The sequence below is a fragment of the Neophocaena asiaeorientalis genome, unplaced genomic scaffold, assembly GCF_003031525.2.
Source record: "Neophocaena asiaeorientalis asiaeorientalis breed wild unplaced genomic scaffold, Neophocaena_asiaeorientalis_V1.1 scaffold148, whole genome shotgun sequence".
NCBI lineage: Eukaryota > Metazoa > Chordata > Mammalia > Artiodactyla > Phocoenidae > Neophocaena > Neophocaena asiaeorientalis.
This window is the reverse complement of record NW_020174050.1, coordinates 6,333,713-6,354,010: the sequence shown is the minus strand read 5'-3', so window position 1 is coordinate 6,354,010 and position 20,298 is coordinate 6,333,713. Positions and strand designations below refer to the sequence as shown.

At 42.6% G+C, this 20,298-nt stretch overlaps 1 protein-coding gene across 1 annotated transcript in view; it reads right to left on the bottom strand.

Annotated features, from left to right (window-relative positions):
* The window catches only part of FRAS1 (Fraser extracellular matrix complex subunit 1), a 441,423-nt gene that overhangs the window by 74,488 nt on the left and 346,637 nt on the right, over window positions 1–20,298 (bottom strand). The window contains exons 42-47 of the mRNA XM_024754112.1: window positions 18,776–18,966; window positions 17,421–17,574; window positions 15,937–16,200; window positions 13,896–14,084; window positions 12,317–12,436; window positions 11,861–12,040 (exon numbers count right to left, since the gene is read on the bottom strand). Of these exons, the coding sequence (XP_024609880.1) occupies window positions 11,861–12,040; window positions 12,317–12,436; window positions 13,896–14,084; window positions 15,937–16,200; window positions 17,421–17,574; window positions 18,776–18,966 (1,098 nt within the window). The remainder of the gene's footprint in view (window positions 1–11,860; window positions 12,041–12,316; window positions 12,437–13,895; window positions 14,085–15,936; window positions 16,201–17,420; window positions 17,575–18,775; window positions 18,967–20,298) is intronic.

Here is a 20,298-nt window from a genome sequence, read left to right as displayed (position 1 = left end):
CGGACTCTCATCCACTGCGCCACCAGGGAAGCCCTATAATTTTTTTGAATAATTTTTTGACTATAACCTTTTTCTTGTCTGAAATATTGATTTTGATGGGGTATTTAATATTATCATTTAAGTGATATCCATAATTAAGTGCAGGAGGGTAACAAGTTGCATTAGAAGGTAAGCTTCAAGAGGACAAGATTTTGTTGTTTCTTCACCAATGTGCACCTAGAATAGTGCCTGGCACACAGTAGGTTCTCAAAACATATATGGTAAATGAATTTAGTTCATCCACTACGGTTAATACCTAAGAGGTCCTATTAAGCACAGATTTTCAATCTCTGTACACTTAAAAAACTTTTTTTTAGCTGTTGCTAATTGTGTATTGGAAGACTTTAGTTGTTCACTCACCTGCAAGATGGTGCTTCTAATAACATATTGTCCCTACTGGCTGTCACAGCAGGTAGTTACTGTTTGAAATACCTTGAAGGCTTTTAATCCCACCCAAAGTGTTTTTAGTCACCAACCTGCTGGCTAAACTATGTACCTGGCAGTGTTACGGAGACCCACATTGACCCTGTCAGTTTTTCCAATTCCCCTGGAGGGCTAGCACATTAGAGAAAGTTCAGTCCAGGTCAGGGAAGTGGTTTGAGAAAAAAGCATCTTTGAAGAAACTGCCTTCCTAATGGGATGTTAGGAGATCGCCCTGGCCCTCCTGGCTTTCAGCACAGCTGTGGATGGCTCTACGCCTGTTGTCTGCTCCCACCTCAAGCTCAGGCTGTGGGAGATTCTCAGCTTCTCTGCTTCAGATTTTCTTCCAAGCCTCCTGTTGTGGGATGAGTTATGCCCCCCATATTCATACGTTGACATCCTAACCCTCAGTACCTCACCATGTGACCTTATTTGGAAATAGGATCATTGCAGATGAAGGGGAAAGTTTGACACAGACAGACACATAGAGGGAGAATAACATGTGAACATAAAGACAGGTACCTACAAGCCCAGGAGAGAGGTCTGGAACAGAGCCTTCCCTCAGGAGGAACCAACCCTGCCAACACCATGATCTCAGACTTCCAGCCCCTAGATCTGTGACACAATAGGTTTCTGCTGTTTAAGCTGCTCAGTCTGCACTGCTTTATGATGGTGGCCTAGCAGACTAACACACCTCTGCTCTTGGAAGAACCCAAACTAAGACACTGACTGCAGCTTATTCTGGTTGGTGTCACCATATGGAGAGGCTGAGATAAAGAGGAAGCCAAAGAATACTTTTGCTAAAGCATCACCTCTGGGAAGTCCTTCCTAACTCACCCTCAGCCCTCTCTTAGGTGGGACTCACAGCATCTTGGCTCCTAACATCCTCTCACATGTTGCCGTCACAACTACTGAAACACACTCGCACATATTACATGTCTCCCACTTCCAAAATCTAAGCTTTCTCCTGCAGCAGCTACTCAATAAATGTTTCCTGAAGGTGAGAACGAGTGAGTGCTGGAGATTGCTAAATGCAATATTACTGCTCCCCTACTTAAAAATACAACTGCTGACTCTTAGTTAAGTGACTAGATGCCCAGTTAGGGTCTAGATTTCCCAGCAACCTCACAGCTTTGTGTAGCTACATCCTTGCCACTGGGATGTGATCAAAAGGGATATGGGAGGGAGGACCTTCAAGATGGCGGAGGAGTAAGACATGGAGATCAACTTCCTCCCCACAAACACATCAAAAATACATCTACACGTGGAACAACTCCTACAGAACACCTACGGAATGTTGGCAGAAGACCTCAGACTTCGCAAAAGGCAAGAAACTCCCCACATACCTGGGTAGGGCAAAAGAAAAAGGAAAAACAGAGACAAAAGAATAGGGATGGGCCCTGTACCTCTGGGAGGGAGCTGTGAAGGAGGAAAAGTTTCCACACACTAGGAAGCCCCTTCACTGGTGGAGATGGGGATTGGGCAGGTGGGGGGAAGCTTCGGAGCCACAGAGGAGAGCACAGCAACAGGGGTGCAGAGGGCAAAGCGGAGAGATTCCCGCACAGGGGATCGGTGTCGACCAGCACTCACCAGCCTGAGAGGCTTGTCTTCTCACCCACTGGGGCAGGGCGGGGCTGGGTGCTGAGGCTCGGGCTTCTGAGGTCAGATCCCAGGGAGAGGACTGGGGTTGGCTGTGTGAACACAACCTGAAGGGGGCTAGTGCACCACAACTAGCCAGGAGGGAGTCCGGAAAAAAGTCTGGACCTGCCTAAGAGGCAAGAGACCATTGTTTTGGGGTGCGCGAGGAGAGGGGATTCAGAGCACCGCATGAACGAGCTCCAGAGAAGGGCATGAGCCGCAGCTATCAGCGCAGACACCAGAGACGGACATGAAACACTAAGGCTGCTGCTGCAGCCACCAAGATATCTTAGTTTAGTATTTAGAGCTTATTATTATTGGTAGATTTGTTTATTGATTTGGTTGCTCTCTTCCCTTTTTTTAATATATATATGTATATATTTTCCTTTTTCTCCTTTTGTGAGTGTCTATGTGTATACTTCTTCATGTGATTTTGTCTGTATAGGTTTGCTTTTACCATTTGTCCTAGGGTTCTGTCTGTCCATTTTGTTTTTAGTACAGTTTTTAGTGCTTGTTATCATTGGTGGATTTGTTTATTGGTTTGGTTGTTCTCTTCTTGTTTTTATTACTTTTTTACTTTAATAGTATATTTTTAAAATGACTTTATTCATTTAATTTATTTTTCTTTCTTTTCTTTTCTCCCTTTTTTTTTCCCCGTACGCGGGCCTCTCACTGTTATGGCCTCTCCCGTTGCGGAGCACAGGCTCCGGACGCGCAGGCTCAGCGGCCTGAGCCGCTCCGCGGCATGTGGGATCTTCCCGGACCAGAGCACGAACCCGTGTCCCCTGCATCGGCAGGCGGACTCTCAACCACTATGCCACCAGGGAAGCCCTCCATTTTCTTCTGAGCTGTGTGGTTGACAGGGTCTTGGTGCTCTGGCCGGGTGTCAGGCATGAGCCTCTGAGATGGGAGAGCCAAGTTCAGGACATTGGTCCACCAGAGACCTCCCAGCCCCTCGTAATTTCAATCAGAGAGAGCTCTCCCAGAGAACTCCATCTCAACACTAAGACCCAGCTCCACTCAACGACCAGCAAGATTCAGTGCTGGACACCCTATGCCAAACAACTAGCAAGACAGGAACACAACCCCACACATTAGCAGAGAGGCTGCCTAAAATCATAATAAGTTCACAGGCACACCAAAACACACCACTGGACGTGGTCCTGCCCACCAGAAAGACAAGATCCAGATTCATCCACCAGAACACAGGCACCAGTCCCCTCCACCAGGAAGCATACACAACCCACTGAACCAAACTTACCCACTGGGGGCAGACACCAAAAACAACAGGAACTATGAGCCTGCAGCCTGTGAAAAGGAGACCCCAAACACAGTAAGCAAAATGAGAAGACAGAGAAATACACAGCAGATGAAGCAAAATGAGAAGACAGAGAAATACACAGCAGATGAAGCAGCAAGATAAAAACCCACCAGAACAAACAAATGAAGAGGAAATAGGCAGTCTACCTGAAAAAGAATTCAGAGCACTGATAGTAAAGATGATCCAAAATCGTGGAAATAGAATGGAGAAAATACAAGGAACATTTCACAAGGACGCCCTCCGGTGACCTACACGCAGAGGCGGGGCCAAATCCAAAGCTGAACCCCAAAACACACCACAAAGAGCAAAGAAACAATGATGAACAACACAATAAATGAAATTAAAAATTCTCTACAAGGAATCAATAGCAGAATAACTCAGGCAGAAGAACAGATAAGTGGCCTGGAAGATAAAATAGTGGAAATAACTACTTCAGAGCAGAATCAAGAAAAAAGAATGAAAAGAATTGAGGACAGCCTCAGAGACCTCTGGGACAACATTAAACGCACCAAAATTTGAAATATAGGGGTCCCAGAAGAAGAAGAGAAAACGAAAGGGACTGAGAAAATATTTGAAGAGATTATAGATGAAAACTTCCCTAATATGGGAAAGGAAATAGTCAATCAAGTCCAGGAAGCACAGAGAGTCCCACATAGGATAAATCCAAGGACAAACACACCAAGACACACATATATATATTTTTTAACATCTTTATTGGAGTATAATTGCTTTACACTGGTGTGTTAGTTTCTGCTTTATAACAAAGTGAAACAGCTATACATATACATATATCCCCATATGTCCTCCCTCTTGCGTCTCTCTCCCACTCTCCCTAGCACACCCCTCTAGGTGGTCACAAAGCACCCAGCTGATCTCCCTGTGCTATCTGGCTGCTTCCCACTAGCTAGCTATTTTACATTTGGTAGTGTATATATGTCCAGGCCACTCTAAATTCATTCCAGCTTACCCTTCCCCCTCCTCATGTCCTCAAGTCCATTCTCTAGTAGGTCTGTGTCTTTATTCCAGTCCTGCTCCTAGGTTGTTCAGAACCATTTTTTTCGATTCCATATATATGTGTTAACATACGGTATTTGTTTTTCTCTTTCTGACTTATTTCACTCTGTATGACAGACTCTAGGTCCATCCACCTCACTACAAATAACTCAATTTCTTTTCTGTTTATGACTGGGTAATATTACATTGTATATATGTGCCACATCTTCTTTATCCATTCATCTGTCAATGGACACTTAGGTTGCTTCCATGTCCTGGCTACTGTAAATAGAGCTGCAATGAACATTGTGGTACATGACTCTTTTTGAATGATGGTTTTCTCAGGGTGTATGCCCAGTAGTGGGATTGCTGGGTTGTATGGTAGTTCTATTTTTAGTTTTTTAAGGAACCTCCATTCTGTTCTCCATAGTGGCTGTATCAATTTACATTCCCACCAACAGTGTAAGAGGGTTCCCGTTTCTCCACACCCTCTCCGGCATTTATTATTTGTAGATTTTTTGATGATGGCCATTCAGACTGGTGTGAGGTGATACCTCATTGTAGTTTTGATTTGCATTTCTCTAATGATTAGTGATGTTGAGCATTCTTTCATGTGTTTGTTGGTAAACTGTATATCTTCTTTGGAGAAATCCAAGACACATATTAATCAAACTATCAAAAATTAAATACAAAGAAAAAAATATTACAAACAGCAAGGGAAAAGCTACAAATAACATATAAGGGAATCCCCATCAGGTTAACAGCTGATCTTTCAGCAGAAATGCTGCAACCCAGAATGGTGTTGCAGGACATAATTAAACTGATAAAAGGGAAAGACCTACAACCAAAATTACTCTTCCCAGCAAGGATCTCATTCAGATTTGACAGAGAAATTAAAACCTTTACAGACAAGCAAAAGCTAAGAGAATTCAGCACCACCAAACCAGCTTTACAACAAGTGCTAAAGGAACTTCTCTAGGCAGGAAACACAAGAGAAGGAAGGACCTACAATAACAAACCCAAACAATTAAGAAACTGGTAATAGGAACATACATATTGATAATTACCTTAAATGTAAATGGATTAAATGCTCCAACCAAAAGACATAGACTGGCTGAATGGATAAAAAAACAAGACCTGTATATATGCTGTCTACAAGAGACCCACTTCAGACCTAGAGACACATACAGACTGAAAGTGAGGGGATGGAAAATCAAAAGAAAGCTGGAGTAGCAATTCTCATATCAGACAAAATAGATGTTAAAATATGGATTATTACAAGCCACAAAGAAGGACACTACATAATGATTAAGTGATCAATCCAAGAAGAAGATAAACAATTGTAAATATTTATGCACTGAACATAGGAGCACCTCAATACATAAGGCAAATGCTAACAGCCATATAAGGGAAAATTGACAGTAACACAGTAATAGTGGGGGACTTTAACACCCCATTTCACCAATGGACAGATCATCCAAAATGAAAATAAATAAGGAAACACAAGCTTCAAATGACACATTAGACAAGATGGACTTAATTGATATTTATAGAACATTCCATCCAAAAACAACAGAATACAGTTTCTTCTCAGGTGCTCATGGAACATTCTCCAGGATAGAGCATATCTTGGGTCACAAATCAAGCCTTGGTAAATTGAAGGAAATTAAAATCATATCAAGTATCTTTTCCGACCACAATGCTATAAGACTAGATATCAATTACAGGAAAGAAACTGTAAAAGATACAAACACATGGATGCTAAACAATATACTACTAAATAACCAAGAGATCACTGAAGAAAGCATAGACGAAATCAAAAAATACCTAGAAAAAAAATGACAATGAAAACACGATGACCCAAAACCTATGGGATGCAGCAAAAGCAGTTCTAAGAGGGAAGTTTATAGCAATACCATGCTACCTCAAGAAACAAGAAAAATCTCAAATAAACAACCGAACCTTACACCTAAAGCAGCTAGAGAAGAAGAACAAAAACCCCCAATTTGAATTTGGTAAAGTAGCAGGATACAAAATTAATGCACAGAAATCTCTTGCATTCCTGTACACTAATGATGAGAAATCTGAAAGAGAAATTAAGGAAACACTCCCATTTACCACTGTAACAAAGAGAATAAGATACCTAGGAGTAAACCTACTTAAGGAGACAAAAGACCTGTATGCAGAAAACTATAACACACTGATGAAATAAATTAAAGACGATACAAACAGATGGAGAGATATACCATGTTCTTGGATTGGAAGAATCAACATAGTGAAAATGACTCTACTACCCAAAGCAATGTACAGATTCAGTGCAATCCCTATCAAACTACCAATGGCATTTTTCACAGAACTAGGACAAAAAAATTCACAATTTGTATGGAAACACAAAAGACGCCAAATAGTCAAAGCAATATTTAGAAAGAAAAACAGACCGGGAGAAATCAGGCTCCTGGACTTTAGACTATACCACAAAGCTACAGTAATGAAGCCAGTATGGTATGGCACAAAAACAGAATATAGATCAATGGAACAGGATAGAAACCCCAGAGATAAACTCCCACACATATGGTCACCTTATCTTTGATAAAGGAGGCAAGAATATACAAAAGAAAAAAGACAGCCTCTTCAATAAGTGGTGCTGGAAAAACTGGACAACTACATGTAAAAGAATGAAATTAGAACACTCCTTAACACTGTATACAAAAGGATTATAGATGTAAATGTAAGGTCAGACACTATAAAACTCTTAGAAGAAAACATAGGCAGAACACTATATGACATAAATCACAGCCAGACCCTTTTTGAGCCACCTCCTAGAGAAATGGAAATAAAGACAAAAAATAATAAATGGGGCCTAATGAAACTTAAAAGCTTTGGCACAGCAAAGGAAACTATAAGCAAGATGAAAAGACAACCCTCAGAATGGGAGAAAATATTTGCAGATGAAGCAACTGATAAAGGATTAATCTTCAAAATATACAAGCATCTCATGTAGCTCAATATCCAAAAAATAAGCAACCTAATCCAAAAATGGGCAGAAGACCTAAATAGACATTTCTGTAAAGAAGCTATACAGATTGCCAAGAAACACACGAAAGGATGCTCAACATCACTAATCATTAGAGAAATGCAAATCAAAACTACAGTGAGGTATCACCTCACAGCAGTCAGAATGGCCATCATCAAAAAGACTACAAATAATAAATGCTGGAGAGGGTGTGGAGAAAAGGGAACCCTCTTGCACTGTTGGTGGGAAGGTAAATTGATACAGCCACTATGGAGAACAGTATGGAGCTTGCTTAAAAAACTAAAAATAGAACTACCATATGACCCAGCAATCCCAGTATTGGGCTTATACCCTGAGAAAACCACAGTTCAAAAAGCGTCATGCACCACAATGTTCACTGCAGCGCTATTTACAATAGCCAGGAAGCAACCTAAGTGTCCATCAACAGATGAATAGATAAAGAAGATGTGGCACATATATACAATGGAATATTACCCAGCCATAAAACAAAACGAAATTGAGTTATTTGTAGTGAGGTGGATGGACCTAGAATCTGTCATACAAAGTGAAGTAAGTCAGAAAGAGAAAAACAAATATTGTATGCTAGTATATATATATAGAATCTAAAAAAAAAAAAAAATTCTGAAGAACATAGGGGTATGAGAGGAGTAAAGACACAGACGTAGAGAATGGACTTGAGGACACAGGGAGGGGGAAGGGTAACCGGGACAAAGTAAGAGAGTGGCACTGACATATATACACTACCAAATGTAAAATAGATAGCTACTGGGAAGCAGTTGCATCGCAAGGGGGATCAGCTCTGTGCTTTGTGAGCACCTAGAGGGGTGTGCTAGGGAGGGTGGGAGGGATACACAAGAGGGAGGGGATATGGGGATACACGTATATGTATAGCTGACTCACTTTGTTACGTAGCAGAAACTAATACACCATTGTAAAGAAATTATACTCCAATAAAGATGTTAAAAAAAATGATGACTTAAAAAAAAAAAAAGGATATGGGTTCTTCCAGTAATACTCCTGGAAAAGAAATGGATGTGGGCGCCCCTGGTCTTTCCTCCCTGGCTGCTGGTTGGGGGATGATGACAGTACATTCTGGGCCACCTGCCTCTGGATTTTGCTGTGAGCAAAAATAAAGTTCTTGTGGAAGGTACTGTATTTTGCAGTCTCTTTGTTCCAGCCGCTTACCTTCTATCCTGATAATATAACTCCTTACTCTAATTTCCCAAGAATAAGAGGGTCCTTAGGGTCACTGACATGAGGGTGTGGGCCCTCAACCTTGCCAAGAGCCCACACAGGGACTAGAGCCTCACGTGGCCCTCCTCTGTGGGAGGAGGTTCGTGTCTGTCTTCCGCACGGTTCCCACGGACACATGGCTCCCTGTGACGCCTTGAGGGGAGAAAAGAGGACCTTCACACCTTTTCTATCTAAAGACAACAATCACAGTCAGCTGACTAAGCGAGATGGCATAAGGCTAAGTACACTTCATAGTTAACCATCGAGAGGATGTCTGCAAGCACTGGTGGCAAATGATAATTCCCAGAGGCATCCAGTCCCCAAATATCTCAGTGCTTGCACTAGAGACACTGGTCTAGAAGCTGTTCTGCTCTTCTTGGAAACAGGCTCCAGCCCAGCCTCAGCTCCTAGTAGACCCATCGTCACCCATGGAGACAAACGGGGTGAGGTGCTTTTCTCCAAGCTGTAGCCAGCTGCCTTCAGAAGGGGTGATCCATAATCAGCATGGACTTCCTCTGAAGGGAGAGCTTTGACATTTCAAAAGAATTGAATTCATGAATACAGTTCCGCTTAGGAGACACAGGGAAGGAGAGAATGCTGACTAAACGCTACAGAAAGGACTGTGGGGCTGACAGTGTGGGAGGGGCAGGGAAGCCCTGCTCCATTAGAGATGGAGAGGGGCCCCCAAGAGTCAAGATCTTCCTATCTGGTCTACTTAGAATCTCTAGAAACAGGAGGATTGAGAAGAAATGGTGGGGGCGGGAGAGAACGTGGATTAAGTAGTCAAGCCTGGTGGGAAAGGGCAGGTGAAGGAAGCGCCCCTCCCTCTGTTTCGGGAGGCTGCTTTCCCAAAAGGAGGGAGAAGTGTGATCCCCTTTGAGTGGTACCCTGAGCAGTGCTGGCCTGCCTGGTCTTGGTGTCCAGGATTTAAGCCCAGTGAAGGCTGAGACTGTAAAAACAGAAAAAGCGAATTTGGGGCAGCCTCACACAGGACTCAACACAGCCTGGGGGTCAGAGAAGAGCCAGGGCTGGGACTTACCAGCAGCTGGCCGTGCCTTGCGTGAAGCTCCGGGCCTTTTGGAGCTCTATGCAGTGTAAATGCAGTTGCCCAACACAACAGCCAAGAGTCTGCCCTTTCATCTTTGGAGAGATGTAATCAGCAACCTGACAGAATTCTGGCAGGAGCAGTTCGCTCATGAATGATTTATCAGGTATCCCATGCAGCCAAGGTCTTGGGAGTGCTGATCTGCATACTGCCCCCAGGAACTCTGGGACAAAAGGGGAGGGCACTGGCTTTAATTTGCATTAGGGATTTTGGCCAATCTGTCCATCCTTCCCCATGCCCTCCCACCATCCACATAACTCCCTCCTCCACCGTCACGCTGGACACAGACACATTCACCCCCACTGGCTCCCCCTCCAGTGCGGTCCTCCATGCATCTCCACTCTCTCCCCAGCTCACTCCGCCCCAGCCATACTGGTCTCCTTGCTGCATCTGGAATGTGATAGGCCTGGCTGATCCCACCTCAGGATGTTGACACTCACCAATCCCCTGTCTGGAATGCTTTCCTTTACGTGTCAGCATGGCTGGCTCCCTCACTTTGTTCAGATCTCTGCTCATATGTCATCTTATTGTTAGGGAGGCCTTCCCTCGCCTCCTTGCTCCCTGCACCCTAAGAACACCCTCATTTCACCCCCTAACTCATCACCATTGACATATGATATATTTGCTTGCTTGTTTGCTTACTATCTGATTCCCAGCGTCAGGGCAAGTACTTTCTCTGTTTTGCTATTTCCGTGGTTGAATGAGTGAAGAATCTGTAACCTGAAATCCAAAGAAAACAATGATCTAAATTTCCTGCAAGCTGACACTTCTTCTATGATGGACCAAATAAAAACAATTCTACCTTTAGGTTGTTTATTCATCAAATATCTCTTATCCCTCACATCCAATCAAGCTGCCAAGTTCTATAGGTTCTCCTCCTGAAATTAACTGCTTCCTTCCTTCCTTCCACCATCCACTGCTTACTGGATACTTACGAGGTACCAGGAATAATCTCTTATATTATTCTCATCTTACTATTCCCACTGCTGCCCCTCCATGTGAAACCTCACTAGCTTGCATCTGGCCAAATGAGAAACTTCCTACCCAATGGCACTGCCTCCTTTTTCTTTCAGTTCATCCTGTTGGACACTAGATGAATTTCACTTCCCCTCCTGGTTCATAATTCTGCAGTGGCTCTCTATTGCCTATTGAATTAAATAGGGATTACTGATCGCCACTCTGAAGACCCTCCATAAAAATCTCAATCTACCCATGAGCCCAATCAACTACTATTTTCAGAATATATGCTTTAGCAAAACTGGCCCTCTCATGATTTTTGGAATGTGCCCACATGCTGTTCGTATCTCTGGAAATAACACAATTTCTGTCAGCCCAAATTCTATCTTTCAAGTGCACTGTTAAATGCCACCTCTTTGCACCTTCACACCCGATGCAGCCTCTTTCACTTTTGAACTCCTATGATAGCAGGTTTATACAGTTCTTAAAATACCTGCTATCTTCTTCCCTTGTGTATGATTATATGCAGAGGTTCCTTATCTTATCCAATAGAGGACTCTAAAGGTTGTGGTTATATCTTATTTATCTTTTTTTTTTTTCCTCTGTAGCAGCTAAACCAAGGTCTTACTCAACATGCATGCTCACTTGCTATTTGCTGAATTCTAGTTATGGAGCCAAGACTGTTTATATCAAATTGTAATTTTTAATTCAACTTTCAGTAAGCAATTATTATTATTTTTTTTTTTTGCGGTACGTGGGCCTCTCACTGCTGTGGCCTCTCCCGTTGCTCCGGATGCACAGGCCCAGCAGCCATGGCTCACGGGCCCAGCCACTCCACGGCATGTGGGATCTTCCCGGACCGGGGCACGAACCCATGTCCCCTGCATTGGCAGGCGGACTCTCAGCCACTGCGCCACCAGGGAAGCCCAGTAAGCAATTATTGAGCATACTTTGTTCTAAGTATAATGCAAGGCAGTATATAATGGTCAGAACTAGTGATGCCAAAAGTAAATACTAACAAAGGCAGATTCAAGGTGAGTGTGTACACATGGTGTGGCTGCCCCCAGCACTTCCTAAATCCCAGCTTTTGGTTTGATGAAGTCAGAGATGATGAGCTTACCTGGTGATGCTGTGTGTTCCAGGTGGCCCAGCTGGGGCTCTCTGGTGATTCTGTAGATCAGTTCTGCAGGCTCCGTCTCCTGGTCAGTGGCAGAGAGCTGCAGAGTGGTGATTTTCTTCATCGAGTTTTCATCCAAGACCAGCCCTTTATTGGTGGTGATGACTGGTGGGGATTTGTCTTCTGAAAATATCAGAAAGAGTGATTTGAAACGGGATCATTTTTAGCCTCCTTTCTTCAATTCTGGGCCTGGTGTCCAGGGGTAAGATCAGAATAGTCTCCAGGCCTGTCCCTCAGAGAGCGTATCAAGGAGCCACGGCTTCGCACAACAGCCAGGATATGATTCCAGATTTCCACACGAGCACGTAAAGGAAAGGCTCAAGCCTCAAGGTGAGCACAGTGTGTGCCATATGACCTCAGAACTGCTGGAGGACTTTTAGAAACCCAGTGCCCCCTTACCTAAAACACTGATGGAAAATGACTGGCCGATCAATTTGTTGCCTTCTCCATCAACCACATCAAATTTAAAAGCAAAGCTCCCGCCAGATTCTCCTTTTCCATGACTGTATTCTACGTGGCCTGTAACAAGGACAAGAAAATCAAAATTTGCTATTAGTGTTTTCTGCCCTTATTTCTGAAATGTCAGGTGAGAATTCAGTTGGTATTCACACCAGTGAATCAATTAACCCCTTCTCACTTAGACATTGCTTTTGACATTTTAATCTAATATTTTCATCTCCTCCCTTTCATCTCCCACTAGCAACTCCCTCATCATCAATGACTCCATCATGATAAAACCATCCTAAGTAGCAAGTAGCATTGCTTACAGTTGAGGCTTGGCGTCTGTGGAAGACTCTAAAGAAGTCTCATGAATAACTAGATCAGCAAAACTGCCCACGTGGAAAATGGGCACTGAACGGACCCACGTCACTGGTGTGACCCTGTTAAATATCCATGTCACAGGGCAAGAGGACAGAGAGCTGCAGCCCACATTCTCCCAGAAGCTGTCACTCCCATTTCCCAGTACAGCCTTAATTCATTATAGGAAAGACACCAGATATAACCAACCAATAAAGAAATAGATGAACAAAATAAATAAACTCTACCTAGAAGTCAAATGGATCCAAAGGGAAAAATGCAATATATTACATTTTTGTTAACCCACAGCATCACTTATAAATACCTAGCAATGAAAAGATAGCCAAACATCTAGGGAGAGGTGCTGCTCTCATATTCTAAATAGGGACACTGAGGCATGGAAAAATTAAGGACTTAGTCCACTCCCTTCACTAAACATGTCTAATGAGATTTTGGCTGTTATCAGTTTTGGGCATTAGGGCAGACGGGACCTTTTGCTCCTAGGGGGACACATTTCCACCTCTAAATGGAACTGCATATCATTACATGACGTTGGATTACTTTCCTCCCAAATATGTAACTTTCTTTCCTTTTTTACCCCTGAAAGCACTGTACAGTAACTATGTAGCATTTAACATTTATGCTTTTACATTACATCAGCATTTCCTGGAGCTATGGGATGAGGAAATGTAATTTCCTGGAACTATGGGATGACGGATGAGCTATGTAATCTCCCTCAGGCAGCTCCAATCTATGCCCTTCCATTTTGCTTAGTTCATTAACTTGTGCTCTTTGGGGAGCTGGAAAGAGATATAAATTGTTCCCCTCAGGCAGGCATAATTTTCACCTTAATCCATCTCAATTCACTTCTTTTTCCTCTCTCTCTCACACACATTTTTAGCATCATAGCAAGTCAAAATGATTTTTTCGTCTATAATAGCCCCCAATTTCATCAATGCTATGTCAAAGCATGAACACATCTTAGCCAAGAAGGAGAGTTTTTTTGCAAAACCAAAAAAATTGAGGAGACAAGAAAGAATAAATGAAGCTATAACTCAGCTCTTAATTCAAAACAAAAGTGCTCAGTTTGCTGCCATAGGCTACCAGGCACTTATCTCTCATTTGACTACTGGGGGTGGAGTTTCTGGAAGTCTGGGTTGGCAGAAGAGAAGCAGCTGACCTTGGCTGATGTCAGCCTGGGTGAAACTTTGGACAGGGCCTTTAACGGAGATTTGCTCCAGGCTATCATGCTTTACCAACTGCAGGCGCCCTGCACCAGGATCTTCCTTCAAGATGTACATCACCTGATGGTCACCTGAGTCAGTATCTGTCACTTTCAAGTGCTGTTCTGTGATGGGTGCTACGGACCCTGGAAGAGAATGGGATAGATTAGGTCATTCCCCATCATTGCTTTTGAATAGGATGTCAAATGATTTTAGGAGACTGGAGACTAAATTAACACACACTCCCTGGTCTAAGGAAGTATCAGCTGCCTGCCCTTCTGTTTCCAGCTGAATAAAGTTTAATTTCCATAAGTGAATAGTCCCAACTTCCCAATTTGCTAATCACCCCTTGAGTTTAGATCTGAGCCTCTTTTCTCTTCTGATCCACTTTCACTCTCTACCTGTGCTTGCCCTATGCCCGTGACCTTTCAGTTAGTATCTAGATCTATGTAATAACTCCTAGTTCTGTGATATAAAGGATTCCCAGACCTATGATGAAACCTGCTTGGGCCTAATTTATTTACTTAAGGATCACCAAATCATAAAAAAAACAGCTTTACATAAACTCACAAACATATCTGTTGCCCTCTCAGACTGAATAGTCAGGATCATTGTTCCTCAAGACAGAATATATGGTGAGGGTTACAGAGCAGGGAGACCCGAGCGCTGGGCCCTGGAAGGCTTGCACAGGTGTTGGGTATTGGAGACAAGGCACTGTCTCCTGGAAAACACGTCTTCTCAGGGTCTTCCCCCTCGCTTTCCTCTCCAGCCATTTTCTCACATTAAAAATAGTAAATTCTGATAAAGTAGGTCCTAGTCACTCACGTGTAATACATCCTAGTGTTTGGAGTGGCAACCCACCATGGGCCCTGAGTGTCCCTGCATGTTCTTGCTGGGTAACGCCAAGAATGCAGGGCCTGACCACTCATTATCAGGCCATTCTCAGCGAGTAGCCCTGAGGGATGAGGTGACGTCTTCCTCCGGGACAAAGATCAGGCTTGCTTATCGCTACTATAACATGGGGAGCTCCCCAAGCTCGGTGTTCCCCTTCTGTAATGCACTGCACTGCACACAGAGGTATTCATCTGGGCCCTCTGCATCACCCCCATGGGACTTGGAGGGCATTGCGAATAGATGCAAAATTGCTCTTGGCAATGCTGCCTGCTGTGCTGTCACAAAGTACTTTGTCTCTGACCAAGGAATCTCGTGTCTTCTACCAGCATCCATGAAACAGTAAGAGGATAACTTATTAGCTTGTACATAGGGCAAAGTTAAGTCCCAGAGCTAATACCTGAGACCTTTGGGAATCTCCAAATTTTCAAATACCATTATACCATATATTTTTCACTACAAAATACATATGAAACTAAGAATAAACAAGCAAACGGAACTCCAGTGGGACACAGATGCTCTGTGGAAGAAAGCCCATTCTCTAAGTAACTCTCTACTGCAAACTGACTCCAAGACTGCCATGTGTCACAGGTCCTTCAGTGTTGCTTATCCATAAGTAAAATTGTGAACATTAGACCCTAGAACACCATATCTAATGGTTCTCAATTATTTACATAATCTCTCCTGGTGCATGATGACTTCCCAATTGCCCCTCCATGCCTTTTTTTTTTTTTTAAATAAGCATCTTGAAAATCCTGCTAGATTTTGTTGTTTGTTTCCATGGGGTTGGGTAGTAGCAATGTTCTAAGAGACCTGGGCCTACGAGTAGTTGGATAGTTGAAGATTTCTGTGGACCTTGGGAATACTACAAGCTCTTCTCAATCTTTTCTCAAATTCACAGACAGAGGTCTAAAGAACTTCAGAGGTTTCACATTTGTCATTCACAACTCTTAGTGTCCCCAAACAAACAGTTCTCCCCAACACTAGTCTCCCCAGATTCTGCACACCCAGTTCAAGATCCTCCCACAGAGCTGAGCTGATATGGAAGGAAGTACTGCACACCAACAAAGAAGAAACCACGGCCACTCTCTTCCATCCCTGTGGTACCTGCTGACAGCTGGAGGCCTTGGTTTACAGCCAAGTTGGGGGTGTCACCTGTAGGCAGCTCTATGTATATCTCCATCCTCCCTGTGTCTGTGTGGAGTCCATCAGTGAGGGAGAACCGGAACTCATCCACTGCCACACCAGGACCACCAGGCATGTACCCAACCAGCCCGGCCAGGATATCCTGGTAGGTGAAGGAGGAGCCCTGGACCAAAACCCTCCCATTCTCCAGAGGCTCAGAAGCAGTTTGCCTCCGGAGCAGATGACCTAGGAAGGAAACGAAAAAAAGAAAGAAACAAACAAACAATGGTAGAGTACATACGGCACCAAAACACTGTATGATTTTGTCAACTGCTTGAGCCTGGGTAGAATGCCAAGCCCCTCAGAGGCTCATGGTGGCACATAAATAAATGACCAACAAATCAGCATTTTACATAGAAGTACAGGGTGCTGCTCTATGGCCTCATCTCCAAATAAAGAAGACAAAGTTCTGCTTTTCCTGGTTAAAAACCTCTTAAGGAGACACAGATGGATACAGTAATATGGTGGCTTAGGAATCAAGTCTCTCTCCATGAATTCAAACTCACTTCGTTATCTAAACCTTATTTTCACCTTCTGCAAGGTGAAAATAGCACTCTCCACTTGCTGCCTTCTGCCTGGGGCATCTGGGGTGGGAGAGAGGAATACGTTTTAAATTCCTTTTAAATTCAGAAAGACACTAAGCATCTTTGGGCTGAGGCATATTTTTCTGTTTTCAAGGTCATGTGCACCACAAAGGGGCAGTTAAAGTGCTTCATTAAAGAAAGTGAAAGTGGATGAAGGCAAGCTAAAACGCAATGACCAACAACCTCCCCTGCCAGCTCTCCATCAACAACAGTTTCATCTTCAAAAGGCCAATAGCCATTAGGATGGAGTAAGATACCACTTGGGAGAAGAAAGTTGCAGAGCTTTAGCTAATACTAGGGGGATGGCACTTAGAAAAGAAGTACGTAGAAGAGTCCCATGGTGGTTTTCTAAACTTCTGGTTTAATCAGGAAAAGTGCTTTCTTTGCAAAAGGAACAAGCTCATAAAGACGTTTACCACGCCTCTAACCTGAAGTGAACACCTTTTGTGATTAATTTCAAGGCTGCTATGCTGTTCCTTGCATGCAATGGCCCAGGATGATCAAGCAATGATGCCTACTCTGAGAAGAGGATGTGCAGATTCTGAAAACTTATTTTGCCTAAGGTTACATAAGAAAGCAAGAAAACAGCTGAAATTGAATTTCAGAGACACCAATTACCCAGGATTCAGGCTTTCAGAGCAACCAGAGTCTACTGTGACCCCAAAGAACATTAGCTAGCTGTGAATTTGATTATACTTTGATGCAAAGAACGGACTACACACCAGCAAGGCAGAGGAATGATCGGCTGAAATCTATGTTGTTTATTCTAATAACCCGTCGGGCACCTCAATTAAGAAGCTTCCCAAAGCAGTTGTGTCCTACCATGGCCAGGCTTTTTTGTCAATACAAAAATCAGCTCGTTATCTGGAGTGTCCAGGTCCTGCAGGCTCAAAGAAGAATTGCTTATCACCACTCCCGAGCTCAGCTGCACGCCAAGGGGCCGCAAGGTCATTCTGGGAGGCTCGTCATTCTTCCTCTGATTAAAGCATAAAATATTAGGTCTCACACAGATACTGGTTTAAGAAGAAAAAAATAACATGCATTATTCAGAGAAAGTAACACCACCACATTAACTTTCACTACCGAAATAGCATGTAACGTGTCACTGTCTTTTATTGTTATTGTTATTGAAATATAGTTGTGTTAGTTTCAGGTATACAGCAAAGAGGTTCAGTTATATAGATATATTTTTTCAGATTATTTTCCATTATAGATCATTATGAGATATTGGATATAGTTCCCTGTGCTATACAGTAGGTCCTTGGTGTTTATTTTATGCATAGTCGTTTGTATCTAATATGTCACCATCTTTAATTCCCACTCAAAATGGTTAGGTTGAAAGGCGAGCAGGTCACACAAACCAAATATCCCCTTGAAAAGACACTGATGGACATGCTACAGAAATCTTCTCAGGTATTTTCCATAGGTACAAGGATGACATTTTCCAGACCAAAAATACAGACATGTGGTTAGACAAGTATATTTGGGGGATAAAAGGGCACATTATTTGAAATCAGAACAGTCTTAGAAGCCTAAGCATGGCACAATACCTGTAGGAGGACACATATTTGAAACTGTGGGTGTCTAAAGATATCTCCTTGACCCCCCCATCCTCGTGTCAGCACCCCTCAACCACTGTCCCTGAAGGGCGCCGAGAGTGCCCTGTTTTATTTTCTCAAGGCAGAGGGCATTCCATTCTGATTTTTATCTTTTATCTCTCTCCCTGGGGTGACAGAGCAAGCCTATGTAGTTGCTCAAATGAGAATAAACACAGCAATGGGAAACACATTTCTTTCATGTTACAGTGTAATGAATAAATGCACTAAAAAATATAAGAAAAGGCAAGTATGCACATAGAACCACATACAATAATTTCAGGGAAAAATAAGCATATGTTATTTTTCACCTAATATGAGACTGGCAAGATTGCTCTGTCTGACCCTCACAAACTGTTCTCACACAGAACAGAATGGAAATTCTGATTTCCAAGTCAGACCATCCCCAAGTGCCAGCCTTAATTCTACAAGTTTCCTAAAGGTCAGGGTTATATTTTAAAAACTGACCTCTAAAGCTCAAGGTCAAACCCAATCTGCTTTGCTTTTGAGTTCACATAAAGCTATCTAATGGTGCGATATTGTGGTCAAAGGCCCAACTTATCCAACTTCCAAAGTCTTTACCTCGATGGTGATGTTGATGCTGTGGATTTCTGATCGACTGTTTCCATCACTTACATAAAAACTGAAAATATCATGGGTTGGCTCAATGCTTTCATGAACACTCTGAAAGTAGTAAATGTAGTTTTCCAGGACATCTTGAAGAGGGAATGATGCTTCTAGGTCACTGGTAGTTCCAGGGCCAAATCGATCACCTGCATCAACAGCAAGAGGGAACTTTTACCTGGATCCATCAATGCCTGCTTCCTGGGCTGAACCAGAAAGCCTGACAGCACTATCAACAGAAGAGGAAAATATGTTTGAGAATAAAGGTGGGAGAGTGTTTTCATCTACACGTGGGAATCAAATGAGATAACATGTATGAAAGCACTGTGAATGTTATTATTTCCTACAGCATAGAATCAGTGGTTGTTTTGTTAGAAATATTTGATAAAATAAGTCATGGGACAAGTATTGATACAATAGTAAAGGTTTTACCTTAAGCTTTAGTCAATTTCAAAACCACTCTGCAAGAGGAACCTTCTTTCTTTATACAAGAAAAAGTTAACTGCATACCTTTTTATCTAAGAAATATCTCCTTAAGCATGTTTTCATTTGACTATTCCGTTCCTTAAGAAAACCTCTGCATGGGCTAGTGCTCAGCCCCTGGGATGGTAAACCAGGGCTACTGTGATGCTCAGGGACCATCCAGAGCTCGGGTGCAGTTCAGGTACTGAGATGCTCAAGTACCATTCAGAGCTCCATAGAAAGTGCTGGCTCTGGTTACCTCTTCTTTTCATCCCAACCCGAAAGGCCAAGGGGAAGAGTAAGCACTGTCTAAATGATGGGTGACTTGTCTCTTACTTGGTCTAAGTCTCTGTAATTGATTGATTTTAAATTGTTACATTTTCTTCCAAAGAGAGAAGAAAAGAGAAACCCCTGTGTCTTCAAACACTCCCTGGATATACATCAACAAAGAAAAGTGTAGACAGAAGATCTGAAAGCGATAAGGCTTTCTCTTTCCCTCCTTCATGGTCCTTTGCAAAGATTAGGTCATATATTAAAAGGCCATTGACTTCCTAGATTGCAGACAGGGTCATTTTTCGTTTACCTCCCAATGTAAAGACTAGGAATGAAAATGTTTCATTTATAATTTCTTTGAACTAAGAATTCAAGACAAATATTATTTTTTTCAATGACATGAATTTTCTTAAATTTTACCCCTCAGATATGATTCCTCTTGACACCAGAAGAATAGAGGGCTCTAAGTGACCAGTGACCTGATAATCCCTAGGGCATACAGTTCAGGGTTTCCAAACAGAATTGCTATAATTCCTTCAAATTTTATTTTCTCTTTCCTTTGATCACTGTAAATATAAGAAATATAGTACCTTTATTTGGGTCAAAAATAGCCTAAGTAAACAGTGCCTAAAAATATACTTGAATAGAATAATGACTTACTTTCTGTCTTAGAAAACAAGCTGTTCGACAAGTGAATCTGCCACTGAAGCTTTAAGCACCGTCCTTTCAATTTTTAAAACAGCACC